This window comes from Corapipo altera, unplaced genomic scaffold, assembly GCF_003945725.1.
Source record: "Corapipo altera isolate COAL_440 unplaced genomic scaffold, ASM394572v1 65, whole genome shotgun sequence".
Taxonomy (NCBI): Eukaryota; Metazoa; Chordata; class Aves; order Passeriformes; family Pipridae; genus Corapipo; species Corapipo altera.
Window position 1 is genome coordinate 6,094,509 of NW_020884891.1, and position 24,185 is coordinate 6,118,693.

Below are 24,185 nucleotides of genomic sequence, written 5' to 3' on the forward strand. Positions count from 1 at the left end.
AGAATGATGTACCAGTTTTTTAAAGGCAGAATCAGTGGATGCATCATAAATCACACGATGCATTGCATTCCCAATGTGAGCAGACATTGGTCTGAATCCTTCTTTTGGAAGTCCAGATCGGTGCAGATGGGGCTGGTCCATGGGCTCAGCATAAGGTGATTTGGTGAGGCTGAAGGGCTGGAGACACGCTGATGGTCAGATGAGATGATGCTTCTGCTGTTACACGTACAAATGCACGGAGGTCTTTGGAAATCTATGATTGCTCATCAGTCCCAGATGTTTATAATGCCAGTCTGCTGGCAAAAGGCTTACCCTCTAGTTAGGCTGCAAGTTTGAATAACAGTTTGTATTATGCCAGGGTGTGTAAGGAGAAGCTTTTCAACAGTGTAATTTGGGAGCTAATATATCTTTAAATTGTTACTGAGTGCAGCATTTTACATGACTGAACACATCAAAACAATTTCAAGTATGCAAAAATCTGCCCAGTTGCAATAGTGATGGCCATATTTATCTTTAAAGGATGATGAATCTGTTTTTTGTGGCTGAAACACATGAATGCTGATGAAGTTGGGAAACACAATTCCTGACTTGGATACAAACCTGCTTTTCTTTTTTTGTCATTTTTTGTTTTGGAGAGACAAAATAGTTTAACTGGTTTTCTTTTTAAGGGACAACACTAAAGGCATATTTCAGACAGGAGCAGATCAGGTGCTACTTGCTAGAGGACCAACAAGATAACCTTACACTGATAGTCAAGGCATCATATCTGCACAGTTTGTCATACAAAGGGAGGTTTGTCTGCTAGCCCGATAACAATATAACATGTTGATTGACTTTTCACATAGGAGAGGGTGCCCCTTTCATGAGTGGCTTGGCTTTTACTAATGCCTTACTGCAGGTAAGCTGATAAGAGTGATTATGGGGATGTAATAAATGAGGCTGTAGGGCACAGCCCTGCTCGGCACTGTGGGAGAGGGCTCCAGCCCTGGAGTGTGTCCCAGCCATACGGGATGATGTGTGTGCCCGGCACTCGTGTTTGTGTGCCAACACTCAGCTGTAAAACATCACAGGGATGAACAGGAGGGGTGTCACACAGTGGGGACACCCTAAGGTTGTGTGCAGTGAAAGGCACAATTAGACAAATTCACACAACTAACATCCATTAAGAACTATAAAACACGGCTTGGCTCGAGATAAGCTTGACACGCGTCTGCCCAAAAGGTGTCTTGGGGAAATACAACTATGTCAATAACTGGAGACACAGTTAACATTGAGACAGGTGACCATGCCTCATTGGAAGTGTCTGGGAGAGGGCCCTGGGCTCTCAGCTGTGGCTGCTACATTTTGCTGTCCATCTTCTTGCCCTGAAGGAGGTGTCCAAGAGAACAGATGATGTTTCAGGTGGACCATGGAAGCCACTACTTACTGGAAACCTTGTGGGTGCAACTTTCAGAGCAGTTTTGAGCCCTAAAGGGAAGAAGATGGGAAATGCTGAAATTCTCCAGACTGCCTTAAAAAGCTTGACCTCTCAGTTCCCCTCTTTCAAATTTGAACAAATGTGTTTGTTTTTATGCAGGTTATTGTGGCAATGACCTGGCAGTGAGAGTTGCGGCATCGCACTGTGTCAGTAATCAATGGCTCTCTAGAGCTGGTGTTTGCTTAGATGTGGTTGAGTGAGAATCCACATGGCATCGATCTCTGGGATCCAACAGGTTCCTACTTGCTGCAGACAGCAGCATTGCATTCTTGAAAATTAGTTTTTACATCTTTCCATAAATATAAATGTATGTATCCATGATGTAAGCAAGCCTCATTAAATGAAGCTGTGACTTAAATATCTGGAAGATGTCTGGATGTAGCCTGGATGGAGGAAGAGGCATTGCTTGAGATTAAATCAATGGACAGCCTATGCTGGACTTGTGCACAGGCCTGATCATGGAGCCTGTTGCTAGTGGCTGTTGGTCTCCAGCAGAAGGAAGCACAGACCTGCCCTGAAAGCAGCCTGTTTTTTAAGTCCTTGCCAGAAAGATATTGGAAAGGGGAAGAAGGATGCTCCTCCAGAGAAACCTCTTAGGATTCCAGGGGTTTAATCCTCATTTCTTTCTCTCTTCTCACGCCTTGTTTTGCAAGTGAAAATAGTGTGCATTCGGGTCTGGCCTGCAAATCACTCATCGGTTTGTGCATAACCAGGACACGATCAATTACTGAGTCAACACTGCTCCGTGCGCTCCAGAAACGGGGGATCCATCATCCGTCAGGCGGGAGCTCTCCTCGACTGTTGTGCATTAGCCCCAAGCTGTGCACACACATCTGCCGGGGCTGACACCAGGAGTAACATGAACTGAACCAGGTGTGTTTGCCTGAGCGCAGGCTCCCCTCGTTCCCAGGTGTATTTCCAGCAGATCCCGACCCCTCTCGTGCTGGGATGGATGAGCTGTGAACTGGAGGAGAGATGTCCTCCTTCCCACGCTGTGACTGCCACGGACTGTGCTCTGCCTTCTCCCTCCATTCCTGGCCCTGGGGGTCTCACAGCTTGAAAGTGAGCCCAGATGGGTTTTTTCTGTAGGAACAAATTTCAGGCAGCCAAGTGCTTTTGACGTTTCCTGACTTTGCCAGCTTTTCTGGGTCTGTGGTGCAACTTCCTTGGGGCAAAAGTGCCCTGGCTTCAAAATTTAACCTCCCCTTGTGTTGCTTTTAGGGCAGGTCAGAAGCTTTCTGACTGGGAGACTGTGTTGCAAACTGCCTCTCCAGTGAAGCATGCTGGAGTCTTGGATGGGATTTTCTTGTTTTGGAATAAACTGAAACATCTTTCTCAGCTCTTGCAGCAGGGAAATGAAGCAGCAGCAGCCTGCTTGCCTGTACTGCAAGGTAATCCTGTTAGGTTTCACTCCAGAGCAGCTTCTTGTCTGAAAGTCTGCTTGAGATTGTGTTTATAATTACACACAGAAAAAAATGAAATTAAAATAAATTGGTTGGACTTTGTTGGAGTGGTATGTAAACTTGCCTTTTTAGAAATTTTTTAATTTAAACAACAGAAAATTTGGACGCATTTTGCCTTTGTTCTGCTTTAGAGCAGTAGCACATTCTCCATTTTCTATGGGAATGGAAATCTGGCATTTTGACCAGCCTCTGTTGTTTCAGAAAATGTCTTCAGTGGTATTTGGGGCTCTTGATGACATCTTGCTGTCTGTTCCTGCTTTTCGTTCTCTCTTTGCTACCCGTGGGATCTGGGATGATGTTCTGCCCTTCCCTCCTGCAGGAGGCTGGGTCTGTGCCCAGCTGGATCTTGAATGCCAACCCAGCAGCGCCTTTCCTTTCTCACACCTTCCTTCCTTGGAGGGCCCTTTCTGTATATCCCATCTCCAAGCAGCCAGGAGCTGGTGCCTGAAGTGCTGCCTTGGGGCAGACTCTTTGCTGGATGCCGAGGGTCCCTGTGTGCCCAGGATTCTGCTGCATCCCTTAGCTGGCAACTCCCTTGGTGGTTCTGTGCTGTGATGTGTGGGGACGGAAGTTTTGTGGTGGCAGGTACTGCTGGCTGCTGAGCATCAGGTTTGGCAGCTGGACAGACTGCCGGGGCATCTGTCACTGCCTCAGTCCAGCACAGGAGTCCCAGCAGGATTTCTAAAATGTAAATTACAACTGCAATGTGATACACATCCTTTTTCTTTACTTTTTTTTTCCTCCCTCCTTCCTGTTTGAATTTAGTGTCTTGAGTCTCTGTAAAATTGTTCGACTTGAAGCTATTTTGGAGCTGCTTGTGTCTCATGGATACTGGAGACACTTCCTGCATGGGGAGGCAGACATCTGCTGCAGCCTGTTTTCGGAGCTTTTTGTGTCAGGCAGACTGCAGTTGGCAGGTGGGAGACGGTGGTTATTATCAGAATCTGACTAATATCCTCTGCCTCCTTGATAACTCTCCACCGGCTGCTCTGCAGCTTCGGTACATTTGCTTGTCCTTTTCTGGTTCTGTGTAGATCATTCCAGTAAAAAGTAAATAAAAAAAAAACTTGTGTGCTCCCCAAAGTCATCGCAGAACACAGCCTGCAATATCTCTTCCTCTTCCTTTGTCCACATAAATAATCTGCTAAGGCACGTGCAGAGAATGTGAAAGAATGTGTTTAGACACAAAAACGCTCTCCTCTCCCCTTCCTTCTATAGGCAAACTTCCCCACTCGTGGTCCATTTTCTGTTGTCAGGAAGCATCTGATTCACTGTTGCCTTCCATGTCCCTTCCTGACACTTGTGGCTTTATTTCTGCCATTGCAAAGACTAAAAGAGGGTCAAGGTCCCGAGGAGGCCACAAAGATGCTCCGAGGGCTGGAAAACCTCTGCTGTGGAGGCAGGCTGAGAAAGTTGGGATTGTTCAGCCTGGAGAAGAGAAGGCTCCAGGGAGACCTTATTGCAGCCTTCCAGTACCTAAGTGGGCTACAAGAGAGCTGGAGAGGGACTTTTGGCAAGGCTATGGAGTGACAGGACGAGGGGGAATGACTTTAAACTGATAGATTTGATGTTAGGAAGAAATTCTTGACTGTGAGGGTGGTGAGGCACTGGCACAGGTTGCCCTGAGAAGTTGTGGCTGCCCCATCTCTGGAAGTGTTCAAGGCCAGGCTGGATGGGGCTTTGAGCAACCTGGTGTAGTGGAAGGTGTCCCTGCCCATGGCAGGGGGTTTGGAACAAAATGAGCTTCAAGGTCCTTTCCAACCCAAAATAATTCCAAACCATTCTATGAGTCTATCAGCTGTGCCCAGCACCTTGTAGCTAAGATGAGGCGGTGCACAGCCACCATGACTGCTGTGCCATTTGTCTATGAGTGCTTTCACCAATGGACCAGCTTTTCCAAATGTGGGGCCTGTGGCAGATATCAGATGTGTGGAGGTCACGATGGCAGTCTGATGGTTTTGAGTAGGCATTTGCCCTGGATAGGTGGACTGTGGCCAAGTGCAGGGAGCAAAGGTTTTGCACGCACTGCATTCCCCTCCTGGCCTCTGGTGGGATGTTCCTGCCTGGTTGTGGGCTTTGGTGGCAGTAAGAAAGCTTTGTCCTGGGGGATGAGGTACATGTGCCTGGGACAATTGGAGTCTGGCAGCTCTTGTGGACATGGAGGTCCTGAATCTGCCTGCTCCAAGCATCTCCTTGCTGGTTTTGATTCCCCCTTCACACCCCTCATTGGCTTTATTTACCCAAGAGGCATCAGGGATGCTTACCAGCCACTGCAGTAAAAAAAGCTAAATGATTTGTCCTGGGCCCCAGACCAGTGCTCCAGGTCTGCTAACCCTTGCATTTCCAGTGAACAAATGCCAGCTGGTGAGTCAGGTTTTGATCTTGGAGGTTCCAGCTGATGTCTTTCCCTCTACTTAGCTTCTCTAAACGTTTCTTTTTACGGCAGCCCTGCATATCTGAAGGCAGCAGAGATAGTATGGCACCGTGGGCAGAGGTGAGTCTGATGCAGCCTGGAGTTCACAGCTACCAGTGTCCCCCAGGTAAAAATAATTCCACTGAACTTGGTCCTCAGTTGTCCGTGGACTTGGGCACCAGCTTGAGTATCTTGTTGGTACTTAAGTGACTGCGGGGCCAGACACCTAATGTTATTAGCAGATGCTAAATAGGTCTTTCTTATTTAGTGGCCTTAATTTATTAAATCAGGCAAAAGTGCTGTTGGAAGAGGAGTGCTGGAAAAGGGAGCAGAACGAGCTGTGAGTTTCCAATTTCTGCTGGATCAGGCCCCTGGAGATCTATGTGATCTGGTGCATTAGAGGCAGTGCTATTGCAGTGACTCATAAACAGATGTGCCCAATTTACATTGCAGCTTAATACCTTTGTTTAAAAAAAAATGTTTTTTTAAAAGACAAATGTGTTAAAGCAGATGTTTCCAGTAAAACAAATACTTGTGTGATTTACAAACAACTTCCTACTGCCAGAACTCATTAAAAATGTGGAAAAAAGAAAAATGGATCTGCGTACCAAAGAAAAAAATCCAAAAATAAGGACTTAGCAAGGAGGTATTGCTACTCACTGAATGAAAAGAACTGCTGTGCTTGGGTTGGAAAGCAAGAGGTTAGAACGTGATATCGGTTGCTGTTAACAGTAAGGTTCACCTGACCAGCTGCATACATTAAGGAGCAGAAACCTGTCTGTAAAAATACTTAACCAGCTCCTGTTATGTAGGATACAGAGTAACTGGGATCACTGTGTGGGATTACCTGGAGGTTCCTAAATCCAGGTTTTCCACTGAAACCTGCACTGGGGAACTGGATGGCTGCAGGATGGCACTAACCCCTAAAGCAGAGCAAAAAGATGCAGTTCCTACAGCAAGCCCCGCTCCCAGGGGTCCCTCCATGGGCATCTTCCCTGCTACATCCCACAGCAGGATGGGATGCACAAGGGATACTTTATCTGCCTCCGTCTTGACCGGCAGCTCAGGCCGTGCCTGTTCACCTGTTCCTCTCACTTTTTGGGAGGCAAAGGCAGGTGTGTTCTTAGAAGCTCATGTTACCTCTGGTCTCTTTGGACCAGCTTCCCACCCAGTTCTGTTGCTTGCCCTGCAAGGCCAGCGCTCACGTTCCATACAATTTGACACCCCATGTGGTCTTAATGGGTTTCCCAGGCTGCAGCTACAGCACAGCCACCACTTTTTGTTAGCTGCAGGGGCTGGCAATCCCCCTTTGCCTTCCAGCTCTTTGCAGCACAGGTATCATATTTTTTTAATGCACTTGCCACCTATTTCATCCAGGCATTTGTTGCTAAAGAAACAGTGATAGCAGATGTTTGTGGGTTGGCAGACTGCTCATCTAAATCCCTTGTGTGTGCCCTGGGCAAATGGCTTGATCAACATCTGAGAGGACATGAAGTCATCCAGGCAGATGGAAAGACAGGGAGGCATCCAGCAAGCCTGAATGGAGCAAAACAGGGATCAGGAGGCAGAGAGGATTTTGCTTCTTTGCTAAAGCATTGCCTCCAGTGACCAAGGCTGCACAAGTCCTGTGTGATCTGTGTTGGTTTTTCCCAGTGAAGGATAATGGACTGATGTGCTGCAGTCAGGGTGGTTTCTGGAGCATCTCAGAGCACCTGGGCATGTTGTGGTGCCTTCCCATGGCTCTGCTGTCAGAACTGCTGGGGATGCCTCTTGCAGCTGGAGGAGCTGGGAGGATGGGGCAGGAAAAGGCAGCCTGCTCATCTTCTGCAGCCTGTCCCACCCAGGGAGGGGTGACACAGCAGCCCAGCAGCCAGCAGCACAGGAGGAGGCAACAAGGATGATGTGAGGAGCTGCTATTACTTCTTGGCACGTGGATATGGGATGTCTTATCAAGGCTGCCCAGTTCATCATTAGGAAAAATGACCGCTAATGTCAGAGACTCTTGAGGTGTCCTTAAGAATAGGAACTGAGGGGATGCACAGAAGGATGGCTGTGGGATGGGACTGCTCCTTGCCCTCCTGGCTCCCTGGTGTGTCAGCTTTTCATGTCTTGCCATAAAGAGTGTTTTCAGAGCCAAACCTCGAAAGGCTGCCTTCTCAGGAGGACTTGCTGGGATGTGTCCAGAGGAATTAGAAGTATCCTGGGAGGAGGATGCTGCCACTTCAGAGCAGCTTGGGGCACTCAGAGGTGCTTTTATCAGCTCTTCCATCAGTGCTCCTGAAGCCTCATCACAACCTCGGCTCAGTTTTAGCTGTTGGTGAATGGAGGCTTGTGCTTGGCTCTCAGGGACTGTGAGGCTTCAGTGCTTAATTAATCTCTGTGAAGTAGAGGGCATAATTAATGCCTGTGCTGAGCTTTGAGACCCTTAGGTGAAAGGCAGCGTGAAATCTGGTTTGGTCTGTGGAAATCATCACTGGCTGGTACCACGTGCTGTGCACGGCCATCCCAGTGTGGCCACTCACCCACTCATCCTATCACAGTGTTTAGGGGTCTTTTGGTCCCTGCTGGTGCTGTCTCAGGGAAGGCCATGGGCAAAGGTAGCCCAAAATATCTTCTGTCCCCTCCAAGCTATGATGCTCCCCAATCAGTGCTGATTGTCCTGGGGACATGGAGCCAAATGGAGAAAAAACTTCCCCTCACTCCTTTAAAAAGGGGACATCTCCATCTGTTTTACTGGTATTCCCACACAGGCTTTTGTGATTTGTTCCTTAAATCCCTTTGTTTTTCAGCCATTTCCTCAAACACAGAGGGAAAATTGTCACTAATTGCTTAGTGCTGGTTTTAGATTAAACCATCTTGCAAAGACTAAGCAAACTGGGTTAAAAATTTGATATATTTTGGCAGCTTAAGGACAGCCAGGTGAATTTCCTTCCTGATACCTATAAAGTTTTTTTTTTCTTACTGTTAGCATTGTTTTTGTGGGTGTTAAACATGAAGGAGAGGATAACAGACTGCAGGTATATTGAGTTCTAGCTCAATCGTCGGCCACTATTTAAAGAAGATGCTTTTAGCAAGTCTTTAAAATTCCCTCCCCATTTATCAGTTGTCAGGTGTAAAACTGCACATTGGACAGAATTGTTCCCTGTTGCACCCCATTGTGACGCCGTTGCTCCCACTCTGGGTGATCCACAGACATTTTACACCACTCACCACCAAGCATTAACAGAAATAAATTAACGCTTTAAAAGCGTAAACGTTGTATTTCACAGAAGTCAGGCAGGATATTTGGAAGGAAAAGAAATGTAAATAGAATGAAATTCTTAAGCAAGATTATTGATATGACAGGACTAAAGGGCTTGGGATTCTGTGAAAAGTGCCTCTTTTCATCCCTCTAATAAGTCCATTACTTGCACTCGGGAATATTTTAAGGTCCTTTTCATGCTGAATCTGGAGTTGAGCATGCTTTGCATTTCAAGCTTTGTCTATGAATCAGTAGAAGCCAAAGTTATTTCTGCTTTAAAATAACAGGAGCAGGGAACAGCTAATCTCTTTTCATTCTGAGTCCTTACATTATTTTACTGGACAGAGTTTGTGTTGGCTACAAAACAGGGCATTCACAAAATCTATGAGAAGGAATTTAGTCTAAGAATGAAGCCTAGATTGCAGTATGCATAAAGACTCCTTTTCCTAAGGCCATTAAGAAATTCCAAATCTGAGCTATTTTGAACAGTGACATTAAATTAGCCTTGCTAATTCCAGTAATTCAAGCCGATAGCTGAGTTTACAAATCTACTAGATGAGGCCTTCCCACAATTACAATCTCAATGCGCTTTTCAGCTAAGGTGAGTTGGCACAAAAAAAGATAAATAAATAAAAGGGGGGAAAATGCTCTTTCTGTTCTGGCTTTTGAGATGAATATCTCTAAAGAACAGTTAAGCGGCTGTATTGCACCAATAAGACATCCCCTGTCCTGGACTGGTAAGTTCATTTTGCCTCTAATGTGCAAGGGAAATGCAGAAAAGAGACTGGATTTTTCCCTGCTTTGTTTTTTCTGTTGTCTCTTTTCAAAGGAGCATTTATGCTGCTGGAGGTTGTAGTTCAGTTTTTGGTTGTTTATTTACAGGTGGTAATTCCTACTGGGAAAAGAAAGAGTCTGACTGTCTTACCCTCTTTTGTGGGGGAAACCCCCCCAGTCTTTAGTGGATAAATTCAGGTTAGAGCAGGTGGAACAATGATACAAAGCTGCAACCCCCGTTATTCCTCTGGACAAGAAGTTGATTTTCAGATCCCAGCACAACTGAACATTCCCAGAGTGATGTAAAGGTTTTGAGAACATGCTTTCAAAGCCATAAGGCAGAAAAACATGAAACATATAAAAATTGAGTGCATTATTTAGAAGGGTGTTAATTTTATTAGAACTGAGCTGAGGTAATATAAGGGCGAATGTAAGTATTCACATCAGCACTTGGGCTGCAATGTTCATAAAATGTCCTTTTGATCAAGCTGTGAGCGTTTTGATCCTTATTCTGTGAGCATCATTCAAAGTGACCTAACTGTAGCTCCAAACAGGCATCTGCAGCTGCAAAAGTCCTTGAGCAATAACAGGTCAGGAACTTGAATGTGTGCTCTGCCAGGAATGCTAATATTGCAATCCTTTTTTGTTGTTGTTGTTCCAAACAAGAAAGCAAGCACAAATACTCTCACAAAATAAAAATTCCCAACAGAAGATTGTCCTGCCACCATCAACTGTAGATGCTTGAGTCAAAATATTAAACAAAAAGCTGATTTTAATCTACCAGAATAATAATGGTGTGGTTGCTAAATATTTTTATATAATCGGCTCATGAGTGTTTGACCTTTCTCCTCTTGCTATCACCATTGGCACATCAGTGATTTTTTACAAGACCACCTTGACTTAAGAGGATGTTTTTCTGCTGGGTACCCACAGGGTTGGGTGCAGCCTCCTGCAGCTCACAAAACCATGGCAGCACATTATACAGTCCCATGGAGCCTGTTTGGAGAAGGGATGGACCAAAAAGCTTGCAGGAGGCTGACAGTCATCCCCTCCTCTCCCTGTGCAGGCAGCTTTCCTCCCACTGATGCATGTTGTCCATAGGCTCAGATACATGCATCAGATTGTGCCCCAAAATAGTGCTTAGGGCAAAATCAGGTAGACACAACTCTGCTGTTTTTAGGGGCTGGAGGCAGCTGCTATTGCTCCCCAAGGCTGGAGTGATGGCTGGGGAGGAGTGTGGTGAGGTGTTGGGGGGCATGAGCCTGATTCTTTTTTCTGAGAGGGTGGAGGGAGGAGGCTGAAACACAATTCTTGATTTCCAGGAAACTCTTATCTCTGTAATCCATTTTAGAGAAGATTTTGTGTTTTTGAAGGGATTTTCAAACTGGATTATGTAGCCTTTTTATGTTGATTTTCCACTGTGATTGTGACATTCCTGAGAGTGAGCCATGATTGCTACAGATAGCATAGAGAAGGAGGCATTTGTGGACCTTGGAGCCCTACTGAGTTGTCACTTCCTTCTTACACTGCTTGCTGGGTCAATATAGGTGTCTCCAGAACAATTTGGATGCTCCCACCAAATGAGCAGTGAGTCCTTGTCCCTAGCACCTTCTTGTGGCTGCACCATACAGACTGACTGGGGGAGATGCCAATCCCCTCCATCCCTTGCTCCCTCCTGCTGGAGTGGGGGCAGTCAAGGTGGTCTCCTTGAGCTCCAACATGTTCCCAGCTGTAGGTCCCCAAGCATAACAGGGAGACCCTTGGCATCCAGAAAGAGCAAGTATCATGGCATGGGTCCAACACAGCCCAAGCTCTGCTGCCACAGTGTCCTGGTGCTCAGCAGGGATGACACTGGGTTTCCAATTGGAACTGTGACCACCATCCAGATCCAGCTTTCAGCACCATTATTCCACTGGTGTTTTGGGACTAGGGTTTGCTCTTGGCCTGGGATGGAGGCAGGGAGCAGGACTCAGCCTGGATTTGTATCAGATGTTACACACACCCAGTAAGCAGCTGGGTTTAATTTGGGTCTTTCTCTGCAGCCATGCAGAAGGTAGTGCAAAACCAGGTCCTGTTTTCAGACTACACGGGCTGTTTCTGGGGCTTCTTCCAGCACAGGGAACGTGACCTGAAGCTGTTAAAGAGTTCCAGTCTATGAACCCAAACCTTCTTCTATATAAAGTAGGAAAGTTGGGTATGGTGATGTTTCCCAGGGCCATCTGCATTACCCCATTTTTATAGGCTGAAGTCACTTTTATGTTGTTTTAATGCAGGTCCAGGTTTGTATGTATGTATGTATGTATGTATTTAATTATTTATTTATTTATTTTAGCAGCTTAACACAATTAGAAAAGCCAGGAGATGCTGTAGCCTCTTGGCTCCCTTCCCTTGGCAGCTCCCTCACCTCAGCCTATGCTCTATGCAAACATTCCCCCAGCATGGACAGGAGGAGCTTGCTCTCCATCCATACCAGTGATCCCAGGCTATGTCAGAGCACAGAGCAGGGAGTTTCTCCAGGAACAGAGGCAGGGTGAGCAGAAGAGCACGGTGTACCACCATGCCTGAGCCTACCCACCAGCTCTACCTGTGTGCTGAGCAGATCTGTCCATGAACTACCCAAAATTCTAGGATCATGACCTGAAATCTCACTCCAGATATTTCCCTGGGCATCATGAGCCTGGTTGAGTCTGTCAGTTTGATCCCCAGGCTGAGAGTGCTGCTCAGCACTTTCTTTACATGTGTGTTCAAGGAGCAAAACACCATCTGCCTTGGATTTTTTTTCTTTTTCCTTAAAAGGTAAGTAAGCCCTGATGGATGTCCAGGGATTTTTGACTGAATGTAGATGTTGCACAAAATCCTGGTCCTTTTTGATTAAAGAGGCACATTCCTGGATTCCCACTTGGAACATGAATGCCACGAACCCCTGGTCTCCATGGCCTGGGCACTGTTCATGTCTGGTTTCTGCATGCAGTGAGTCACAAAGGACAATGTCAGATGTTCCTGGGTGCTGTAACACCACCATGACTTTTCTAATCAAGCATTGAGAAATACTATTCTGCCTTGAGGGCTAGTTTTAGTGGCTAGCATCTGGAAGGCAGGAACCATTCACATTCCCCTTAGAACTGCATTTAGCCAGCACCTGAATGTCACTAAGTGTCCTGAGCTTGAAGAGTTGAAGGCCAGCATGCAGCAAGCAAGAACCACCTGTCCTGGTCATATCCAAAGACCTTTTGAGAGATAAAAGATGAAGGAAAAAATTTCAGTTTGATGTGATTATACTGTTTTCAGTTATTAGAATATGAAACATTTCATTTTGCTCTTCTATCACTGGGAACCATACCTCCCAAAATCAAGACTGTTCCTGAGATGTCTCAGGTGATAGCAGAGTGATCAGAAGGGATCGCTTCGTGGTTTAGATCTTGAATGTCTACAAAGAGGAAGAAAATGACTCCACATCTGTCTTGGCTGATGTACATGGGAGATCTGCAGGAGCATTGGTTGACCCAATCCTATATTGCTGCCACATGAATCACTTCACTTCCATTCATACTCTTCTGTTTCCAACTATTTGTCTTTTTCTGTCTCGACTCCTGCCTTTGTCAATGTTTTTGGCTGTACATGTTTAGCTCCCTATTTTTCAGTGCTTCTCTCCTTGGTTCCTTTAGGTAGCAGCTCTTCTTCTGGACCTTACAGCTGGATATGAGACCAGGGCATGCTACCTCATCAGCAAAACACAAGGAGTCTGGCACTTCCAATTAATAATGCTAATGAGATTTGTTAATTTTTAATAGATTACATGAGCGCATTTTGCTAAATGCGTTTTTGTGGCTCCTCTCCGCGAGCGTAGTTCAGAAACTCTTTCACACTCTGCCAAAGGGAAAATGATTAATGCAGTTGCAGACGCCAGATTCTCTTCAGGGTAAATCTAGAACAAACCAAGGAGCAAAGAGGAATTTAATGAGTATGTTTTTGAAGTAAACATAGGTCCAGGTCATAAATGATAGCCCTTCCTCACCCCAAGCCTCTGGCCAAGGTGGGGTGGAGGAGCAATTGCTTGAATTGAGGTCATGGTGCAGCCCCTCCGCCTGTACCATATGATGTATTGGGTTTTTGAGGATGTTTTGCCCCTTCACCCCATCAAAAGCCTGAGGACGTCTGTGGAGACACTTTTGTAGTAGTACTGGATGTTAGGGAGCCAGGACATGCATACTGGTTGCCTTGCAGAGCTCATTGCCTGGTGTACCCCGAACAGCACCTGGTTGCACACCTGGTGTGGGAGTGAGATGGACCTTCCTCACCTCTTCATCCCCCCAAGTCAATTTATTTACTGCCTTCTAGGGAGCTTTGATCCTAGGGGAACTTCATCCCCAATCAGTGCTGGTTTTTGTGGTGGTGCCTGCAGTCTCTGGGTCACTGGGGAACATGTGCTGCAGGCTGGGGGCCGTCGGTGGCACACCAGGAGCCAAGAGCTGTCAAAGAGGCAAGGTGAGGGAGAAAAGTCTTGGTTTGCAAATCAGCAATCCCAACCCGATTCCCTTGGTTTTCTGCCTGGGAAGTTGGTTTTACCACTTGCTGCTGAGCCGCGCCAAGCTCTCTCAGCCATGTTGCAGCAGGATAGTGTTGAGCTTTTTTTCTTCTTCTATTTTTTTTCCCAAAATCTGTATTGCCAAGAGCCACACCTCCTAAATTGCTGTGGAGGAGGTGGAAAAGCAGAGGCACAAGACCATGCACATGCTGCACATCCATCTCGGTGATCTCGTGGCTGTGCCAACACAAGCACCACATCCAGCCCTGGCTCAGCGCTTTAATTACACCCCGGCACGGCCGCACCTATGGCTGGGCTGTTGCAGCTCGTTGTGCAAGAAGACAACTGGCAAACCTGTTGGTGCTCCAGGATTTTAGCGGTAATAAGCCAGAGGGCAAAACCTCCCTGTTGAGATGAAACCATGCTTGGCTAGGTGTTTGGAAGAGTTTAAGGTATTTTGGAGAAGCAGAGGGTTGGGGATCTCAGCTGTATCTGTGCAGTTGCAGCTGTTTGTGCCATGTAACCCCACGGATGGGTTCACATCTTGCCTTTGTGGAGGCAGAGGTGTGTTTGTAGGATGAGCTGTTTGCATGAGAAAGCCAGATAACTGGAGGCTGAGGTGAGCAGAGCTTTTGGTGTTCCAACAGGAAGAGTTTGAGATGAAATTGGACTGTTCTTCTGAATTTCAGGTGCAAACACCTGTGAGAGTGAAGCAGTTGGTACTGTAGAGACGGAAAGAGTTGGGAGCCAGGGTCAGGTAGCCTGGTCTGTGGAATCACAGGGTTTTATGCTTCACCTTGTAATGAGTCAACAGTTTGGGCTTGACTCAAACATCTCTCCCTTTGAGAAGTCCAGTCCTGTTTTGGAGATAGCAAGTCTAATATATCTATTGGCAAACTGTTGCCCACAATGAAGATGCTTGCTGCTTAAAAAAATTAAACCAAGCAGTGTACCCTAGAGAGTGTCATTCTCATTGCAGTGGTAGCATATGCTTTCCTAAACCAGTCCTGAAGGAAAGATGCAGGCAGACGTTGGCAGATGCAGGAGCTTGCCAAACTGACATTTCTACTTGATGTGTTTTGCACTCACTGGAAACACATGGCCACAATCCATTCCCTTCCTGCCACAAGTTTCCATCATCTGCAAACAAGGGCCATCACCACGTCCCTACAGGTGCCTTGGCCCACTCAGCAGCCCTGTTTGGTGAACACGCTGCGTTGGGCACGATGGTTTCTCCTGTGATGGGATCCCCTCGCACCCGTCACCGCTGCACGGGGTGCTGGCAGAGCTATCAGATGACACGGCGAGAGGGTTTTCATGCATGGCCATCCATCATGGCTCTGTTACTATATTAGGGCCGTCACTGGAACCATGTGCCGGGACAGGCTTGGCAGGCGGGCAGCCCAGATGCCTGCCTGTGAGATGACATTCCCTGGCTCTGGGCAGCAGCCGAGACCAGCCTGCGGGACTGTTCTCTTGGAGGTCATTTGCCAGAGTGGCATTTGCTAGTGGTTCTTTGCTAAAGGCTGTGTGTTGTCCTTTTGGGGGGGGAAAAGGGTGTTTTGGTAGGCAGCAGTGAATTTGGCAGAGGAAAGCCTGCTGTAAGTGGCCTGTGTGCCACTCATCCTCCCGGCTCCTTCTGTGCCAGCTGCCATGGGACTTATTATCCCAACTCAAAACAGCCGTCTTTTGTAGCTGTCTCCAAAGCTGGTGTGGTTCAGCAAGAAGAGCTTTTTAATGATTCCTGCCCAATAAGCTTGTGCAGAGTCAGTATGCCCAATTCTATTCCTAATCCATGGAAAAATGCTGCCGCTTTATTCTGTGGATGCGGAAAGTGCGTGTTGTAGAGCTGGCGCCAGGTTTTGTCATCCACGCTGCGAGACCATTGAAGCTGTTGCAGTCCTGGGAGCACAGCGCAGCAGCTTTGTGTTAGAGGGGCTTTGGTTACAAAGGATGCTTCCGGAGGGACCGGCTTGTGTGCGGCTGGAGACCTTTCACCAGCTGTGTGAGGATTCCGGGAAACGGCAGAGCACGCTCGGCTTGCGTGAGGGGGGAATAAAAAAGCAGAGCTAATGATTGACTATTATTTTAAGGGGATTATCTAATCTGCGGTCCAGAGGACAAGAGGGGGCAAAATGAGTGAAGATTGAATTCGTAATTAGCGCAGGTTGTTGGTAATACCCCCTGGACTCCAACTGATTATAAACAGAAACAGATTTTTCTAGTTTCCTGCTCTCCCAAAAAAGTCTTTGCAGGCCAAAGAAACTAAGAAACTGATGCCATTGAATTGGGTGATCAGAGCTGGGGCTGTGGAGATGTTTAATGCAGAAGGTAGCTGGGCAAGAGGGGAGACAGAGGACCAACTTCTCTTGGGTTATTTTGCAGTGTAAGGGCAGAGTTTTGGGTGGAAGTGACCAGAACAATATGTGGAAGGTTAGTTTCTGTTACCCCACCAGCCATCCTGCAGCTCCATCCCTGCTACCAGGGTCCTTCGCTCCCAGCAGCTGTGGGAGGAAGAGGTGCAGAGATGTGGTGGTGACCTGGACTAACTGGAGATCCTAGCAAAGGCTGGAAATTGTAATGGAGCCCTCTCAAGAAGTACCAGGTTAAGAATATTTGGATTCCAGGATTTGAAATATGATTATTAGCAATAATATAAGCAATAAGACCAGAGGCAACAGGCAGAAACTGATGCACGGGAAGTTCCACCTCAATACGAGGAAGAACTACTTTACTGTGCTGGTGACTGCACTGGAACAGGTTGCCCAGAGAGCATGTGGAGTCTCCCTCACTGGAGATACTCAAGAACTGTCTGGACACAATCCTGTGCAATGTGCTCTAGGACAACCCTACTTGAGCAGGGAGGTTGGACCAGATGACCCACTGTGGTCCCTTCTGACTGTACTCATTCTGTGTTTCTGTGATGTGTATTTTTGGTGTCGTAATTGCCTGGACCTGGTTATCAGCTGTCTGAGGTCTGTTAGAGGCTCATACTTTTTACTTTCTTCTACTCTGATGTACTCTGATGTTCATTAGAAGTTAAGTGAAAGGGATTTGCAAGAGTTACAGATGCATTATTAATACAAAATAAAAGATGTTTGGCTAAATCCATCAAGCCTAAAAATACAGTTGGGCACAAATAAGCCCAGAGTAGGAGACAATGGAAGGAACAGTGAAAACAAATGGCACACCCAGGTGCTAAACTGCTGAAGCATTTAAACAAGACAAAGAAAGTAGCACTCTAATCTCTGATGACAAAAGGGTTTCTGTTCTCTTCTCTTTAATTTGGTTAAAATGGATGAGTGAGAGAATCATCATCTCCATTTGGGTGAAATGCCATGATTTAAAAAAACTACCCTTGCTCAAACTGAGGTGAAATCCCAGAATTTGAAATTTTCCCACAGAGAGGAATATGTCTGAAATGTTCATTTTGGTACATTCTGGCTGAATGTTTCCAACACAATTCAGCTGCTGCAGGAACTCTCATCTCATAAATTACATCCCAGAATGAGACTGTAAATGGGGATGTCAAAACGCATTGTGCTGTTAAGGACCTTGCTGAAACACTCTTTTGTTTCAAATTTCTTTTCTAAATGGAAGGCAAGAGTAGTTACTCAGTTCCTGGGGATCTTTTTTTAGTTTTGCTAGGATGTCCAGTGAGAATATTCTGCCTCAAAAGCTCTGATGATCACTGGCCTGGAGCCATGTGGGTGCCTCATGGTACTGTGACCCCACAGAGCATCCTTTAGGTTTTAGGAGCCTTTGGAATGTGGGGAAATACTTTCCAAAACACACCAGGGCAGGTCGTCGTTGCCCTGATCCAACATTGTGGCAGCTGAGGAGTCTTTTGTAAAACAACAGACTGTGAAATAATCTGCTGGGATTTAATTAACTCCAAATCTCTTTACTTATTTTGCAGAAATGAGCTTGGGAAAATAAGGTGGTGCAGCCAGGCTGCTCCCAAACTGCCCTGAAGCCTGAGCATCCCTCATGCCAGAGGGACTTGTTCTGTCTGTGCTTGGAAAGCAGCCCAATGTGGGCCTCTGAGATGGCCTCCCAGGACATTCCTTTCAGGTGGCACCTTTCTTTTTACCAAGTGGGTTTTGCTCGCACCTGGCCCTTAGTGTGCATGGAAAGCTACTTCCTTTGAGCCATTTCTGACCCCCTTTGATGGCCTGGGCTGACTCACTTGTCATGCTAATATTGTTCTGCTTTTGTTTTGCAATGTTTGGGTATTTTTTGATTAAGAAATACTCCCTGTTTGCCTTGGCAGTGGTGTTCATTGGATTGATGTGGCATTTTTTAGATAGAGTGTTTATTCAGCCTCTTGGATTCTTTCTCAGGGGTGCGGTGGGATGATCCAAACCTGTCAACATGCTGGTGATCCAGGAGGCTTGTAAAAGGCTTGAGCCAGGGACTCTTCTGATGGAAACCAACAGTTTCCTCCACTTCCAAAGGCCAGGGTCTGGGGATAAGATGAAAAGGCTTAAGTGATTCCTGTCTGGGTGAGAAACCTGGACCCCAGGGGAACAAGGGATCTATTGCCCTGAGTCAAGCATGGGTGCACCCACTCAGTCCAGCTGATTGACAGGGACAATCACCCCAGGTGGATCTGGCTAATGGCATCTTAAAACAACTTTTCCTTTTTGTTCTTGGCCCTGAGAACTGCTGATGTTAGTTTTCCACATTGTTTATTTGGACTTTATTCTTCCCTGTCGCAGGAAGACAAGGGTGACTGTGACTTACTGCTCAGCAGGTCCCTCACAGCCAGTGATGGGTTGCCACAAGTTTTTCCCCCATTAATGTCACGCTCCTCTGTCAGGACTATCAAAACTTCCATACTGGACATTTTCTTGGGTTGGAACCCACATGTGCTTCATCTCAAAGTCCACATGTTGCAACACCAGAATGCCCAGAGTGCATGATCCATTCACATTCCTTCCTCTCCAGTGCTTTGAGGAGGTGGAACTGGAATGGGATGTGTTCTTTGTGCTATAAGGAGCATATTTTACACACTCTTACGTAAGATTGCAGAAATGCAGAGCTCCTCAGGTCCTACAACCAGGAGGTTTTGGTGAGCAAAGCCTTTTGCTGACTCTGGGTTTGGGGAACTGTTTGTGCTCGCCAGGATTTCCTCACTCCTGCACACATTCTTGTGGTGCCTGGGGAGCAGACATGATTTGCATTGCTAAACACCTGCTCCAAAGCTCAGCTGGTTTTCTTTAGGAGTAGCTCTCCAGTAAGGCAGATCCCCTTATCTCTTTTTTTTTCTTACAGGGGCACAGTTATGATGTTTTGGTCTCTCCAAACAGAGGATACTGGGAGGTACTCTGGGACCAGTGGGTGCAGGACTGACAAGATGTTTGCTAAGCTCTTCTGGCCCATCCAGCCCTGCTATGATGTCTTTGGCTGCACTTGGACCCAGCTGTCCTCAGCTGTTTCAGGGGCTGCCCCCAGGACCCCAGTTTTGGGGGAGGCTGGAGGTGCCATGTGTCAGAATGTTAATACACACCACCTGTTACTAACCAGCCCTCTCCTTCTGCTTTCAGAGCTGGCGTATGACCTGGATATGGACGACATCTCTGCAAATAAGCAGCTTCTAAATCAGCAAAACAAAGATGGTGCCACAGTGCCCAGCAGTGACCCTGGGAGTGCAGCTGCCCACCCCAGTCCTGCCTCTGCCATTGCCCTGGTCCCGCTGCTATTGCTGGGCCACTGGCCGTGAGCGGTGCTGGAGGCATCGCTCCGTGTCTCTCCATGCCTTTTTTTTTAATGAGGAAGACATTTGGAACTTCTTCTGAAATATATGCACATTTCCGAAGACAGGACAAATGACCTGAGTTGCTTCTATATGAGAATATGGTATCTTCACACAAAAAAAACCAAACTAAAAAAGTGTTGCTTCATGGCAGACTATGAAATAGGTAACAGTGCTTTTTAAAGATAATCCTATTTACTCTGAGTGGGTTCATATTAAACTGTGTTCCTCGCAGTTTTTGAAGACTGAATTCTCTCTTGCTGTTAAGGTGAAGACCATATTTCATCTTGAGTTGTTCAAACATGCATGGGGTACAGAACACCTACAGTTTATGAAATACTCTCAGCAAATATCAGACCCCTGATCCTACGTGACTTAATACAGATTTTTTCTGTAGTTCAAACGGTTTTTGTACTTAGTCCAAATTCAAGTCTCACCCCTAGGAATCTGGCCAGGACATAATACTGAGGGCATGTGAAGACAAGGGAGAGAGAAGATCAGACACACAGCAGGAGGAAAGATGCTATGGATGAGAAGTTGCCATGCACTGGGATTATCATGGAGACATGCTTCCTTGGGCACAAAACCCTCTTGCATCGTGGCAAGTTGCAGGTGACTTTGCTGCTCACATCCTAGCAGGGTCCTGAAGCCTGTCAGTTCAGGTGGCTGGTCCCTACCAGCATCCTTGTGACCCATGCAATGCCCTGGTTTTATTCTTCAGAAGTGAAGCACCTCCTTTCCCACGGGAAATCTGCTAACACAGCTCCAGCCAAAGGACAGACGGCATGGATGTACACGCTGTGCTTTACAGGGATGAATAACGGGCGTCCAACGTGTTGTGCTATGGAGGAGGAAAAGAAAAGGATTTGTAAGAGCCTGAGGCAGATGAGACTCTTACTCATGTGTTTCTTTGCATGTTACTTTACGTAAGCTATCTCTAAAATAAAGATTGGTTGCTCTATAAGTGGTGCAGTGGAAGTCATCTCACATGGGTTTGAGATGATACTAAGTCTTGTACTGGAGTGGGCAGCCTGGGAAGGCCAACTGTGCCCGGCTCAGGGCCACCATGGAAAGACTTGGCTTGGTCTGATTAAATGGAAGGGCTGGGGCCAGGGAGTGTTTGGTTTGGTTTGGTTCCTGGCCAGGATGGTTACATATTTCTGTTTAACAGGCTGCCTTTACTAGAGTGATTATATCCACAGTATCTTAAGCCTCAGTGTGTGCATGTATGTGTGCACGCACACCCTCACATGCATGTGAATGCTCTGAATATTTGTGTGCCTCAGACCTTTTTTTACAGCAACTTTGTGTTTAGGAGAAAGTAGATAAATCCGAACCATGCAGTCATATGCTTTGGAGAGTGGAAACTTTGCTCAGTCTGAGTGGTGGGGCTTATCTGGATGACCCTGATTTGAAGCCTTGGGACTGCGTGAAGTGTTTTGGGATGGTGGAAGAGGAAGAAAAGGTTGCTCACCCACTCCTCTGCCTGAAGATGTTAAGTCCCAATTCACCGCTCCTGATGGAAAGGAGCAGATCTTGGCTAAGCCTCAGCATGACCTGCTGGTTAATGGGTTTCAGAATCCTCATGTCCCATCTGCACTGGGGTAAGTGCTGGGGATGTTTGGGCAGCGCTGGTGACACGCAGTATTCCTGTAAGGGCTGAATTTCTACATGCACGCGGTGTGATGAGGTTTTGTATTTTACATGTTCACAAACCAAACTGTAATCCTCTCCATCTCTTGGGATCACACTTGCTGGGGAGCCCTCAGGTTGAAGGGGTCCCAGTGCACAGGGTGATGCAGGGGACAGCCATTGGCAGTGCTGGCAGAGGCATTTCTTCACCCTCCTGCTGCTTTGCTCTCATTCTGGCCCAGCCCTCCCCATCACCCCAGCTCTCTGTGCTGCAGCTAACTGAGCCCATGAGCCTCTGCTCCACCAAAGGGAATATTTTATTAGTGCCACTTGAATTTCCATCGCTTCTTCCCTTCTGATCCTTTTCCTTTCATCCCCTGGGAGTGCTGGGGGTGGGAGCAGGCCGCTGGGTTTATTCAGAGGTGATGTGCTGCCTCTGCCTTGCCAGGTATCGCTGGTACCAGCACAGGGACATCCTCTCCTCTAATATTGTGTCAGAAATATTCTGTGTGCTGCTACTTCCTTAGATAAACAGCAGGATGGGATGATGGCACCAGCTTTTCGGTACGAGTCCAGCGTATCTTCTCTCTGAGAGAGCTGGCACAGGCTGTGCCTTGCTGTGTGTCTCGCAAAGCCTGATGGGTTCTCACACTCTACATCACCACAGCATGATGCTGACGCTTCTCAGCAGAAGACCCCTCTGAGGCACACTGAGCCTCAGTGTTTCCATTGCACAGACATGCTATTTAGCAGACCCGTGCTTCTTGGAGATGTTGTTATGATCAGAGATCACAAAAACCAGCCTTTGAGCCCACTACCTGCCAAGTTTATAAAAGAACAGATTATAACTTGAAAAAGCAGCTGTTGAATTTTTGTGCATGTTTTAACCACAGGTTTGCAAGGGATGCCATGGCCACCAAGGGGACTAAAGCTGGTGTTTAATATCAGGCAGTGTTTCATTCCCGTGTCATGAGAAATAAGGGACAATTGTTCCCTGTTTTTTTCTCCACACCAACTCTGTGTACTCTGACCTGTGTTGCCATGGAATGGGACCCCTGCATCAGGAGATGGGCACTGTTGCCTCCCCCTGTGCATGTGTACCTGGACCTTCACACTTTGTCCCAGGGCTCACAGGTTTAACTGCTAATACACCGTTGAGATTATTTCAATTTTTATTTTTATAATTATTATTATATATTATTAATGAGTATACATGTCATACATATGTTAATATATTTATCTGAGTCAAGGAGGTGTGGGGCTTGAGCTGATGGCAGGTGCCAGGGCAGCAGCTCAGCTGTGCTCGCAGCACCGTGATAACACAGTGATCAGCACTGGCAGTGGCTGCATCTGGCCAGCAAGGTGTGTCACCAGAGTAAATACCTGGTTTTCTGCCTGTGGGAAACACAGCTGAACAGAGGAGTTTATGGCGTGGAGGTGCTTTTGAAAAAAAAAACCAAACAAACCAAAACAATGGAAAATGTCCTTTTGTAGATAATTTCTAGCTCTGCAGTGAAATCCAGAGCCAGTCAGATTCCCTGTGCAGAACCAGGGGCTCCTTGTGCTCTGCACCTGCCCTCTGTCTGCCAGTACTTTGTCCCAATGGTGCATCGTGGACTCAGCACCCTGTGCTGGTGCCAGCCAAAGGCCCAGCAACCTTGGGAAGGTTTCCAGTCTCAGGTGATTGAGCTGTCACCCCTGCCAGTTAACCTTAATGCTTCCCAGCCAGTTCTGCAGCCTCTGCTAAGTTCTGGTGGCAGCAGTGGGGTGGCAGGAGCCTGCAGCTCTGTGCACATCACATGTGCAGGCAGGAGTGAGCAGCATCATGCTGCAGGTGAAGGCACTGCATCCCTGGGGGGGGTTGCAAGCAGCCTTGGAAAGGTGGTGAAGCCAGCACCTTTCCCTGTGTCTGAGAGTGATGATGAGATGCAAACATGTGCTTAGCATGTGTAACGTATTTCTGCACTAACCATGCATCAAATTATAATTCAAAACCAAAATATTTTTGTTGGATGGGAAGTCCTAGTTCATTAATCAATTGACTAATAGTTTAGTGCTGGAATGGCAAAATCTAACTCACTGAACAGCTGCTAGAAACAGCTGGTGCTTACGGCTCATGCTGTTTGGGGAAGTGAAATCTAGAGTGCCTCAGTTTCGGTTTTCAGGACGATTTTCAGAATTGCTCGTTCATCATGAATGAGCAAAGCCTTCAAGCACTCTGGAGCACGGACCCATCATGGATGTGGGACTGGATTCACTGGGGCTTCCAATGGAAACAAAATCCCCCTTGCAAGGCGGATGCAGAGAGCACCAGCCATGCCTGCAAACATGGCAGCTGGACACAGGGGTGTTCCTGTGGGTCTGCATAGGGGAAACAGTTTCCAGATGATTCCCCAGCCTTGGAGGGTGCTCAGTTAGTGCACAGGTCAGGTCCTGGTGGGGTGGCATGCTGGGGACTGTTGTATTGGGAGGGGAGGAGATGACTGCCTTGCACTGCCTCCTGCTCTGCTTTCTCACAGCTGCTGGTCCATGGTGAGATCCTCACAGCCTCATGGGAGATGATGCTGGTGGGCAGTTCCCACCAAGAGCACGGGGAGCAGGGAGATGAGCAGGCTGCTGTTGGGGACCACATGTGGGATGTTGCGTAAGTGTCTAAAGTAAAATATATGAAACCACACAAAGGCCACAAAAGGCTCAAAACAGCCAAGTATTCTGCTGAGACACCTCCTTCCAGTATTGGAGCACATAGCTCAGAGGTGGGACTGGCCAAGCCCACCGGACTAGTCCTGCCCTGCAGGCACTCCAGCTCACCTGAACTAAAGCAGCCCAGAAATATCATTTGGTTCCCAAACATTTGGGTGCCTTGGTGGGAATTTCCTTGACCTTTCCAGCAGCACTGCAG

The 24,185-nt window shown here is 47.0% G+C and overlaps 1 protein-coding gene across 2 annotated transcripts in view; it reads left to right on the top strand.

Moving 5' to 3' along the window:
* Window positions 1-20,615, top strand: part of GPC3 (glypican 3) — a 145,799-nt gene extending 125,184 nt beyond the window's left edge. For both annotated transcript variants that reach the window (XM_027645516.1, XM_027645517.1), the window contains exon 8: window positions 19,443-20,615. In XM_027645516.1, coding sequence (XP_027501317.1) covers window positions 19,443-19,618 — 176 coding nt within the window. In that variant the 3' untranslated portion in view covers window positions 19,619-20,615. The remainder of the gene's footprint in view (window positions 1-19,442) is intronic.
* The last annotated feature ends 3,570 nt before the right edge of the window (window positions 20,616-24,185 follow it).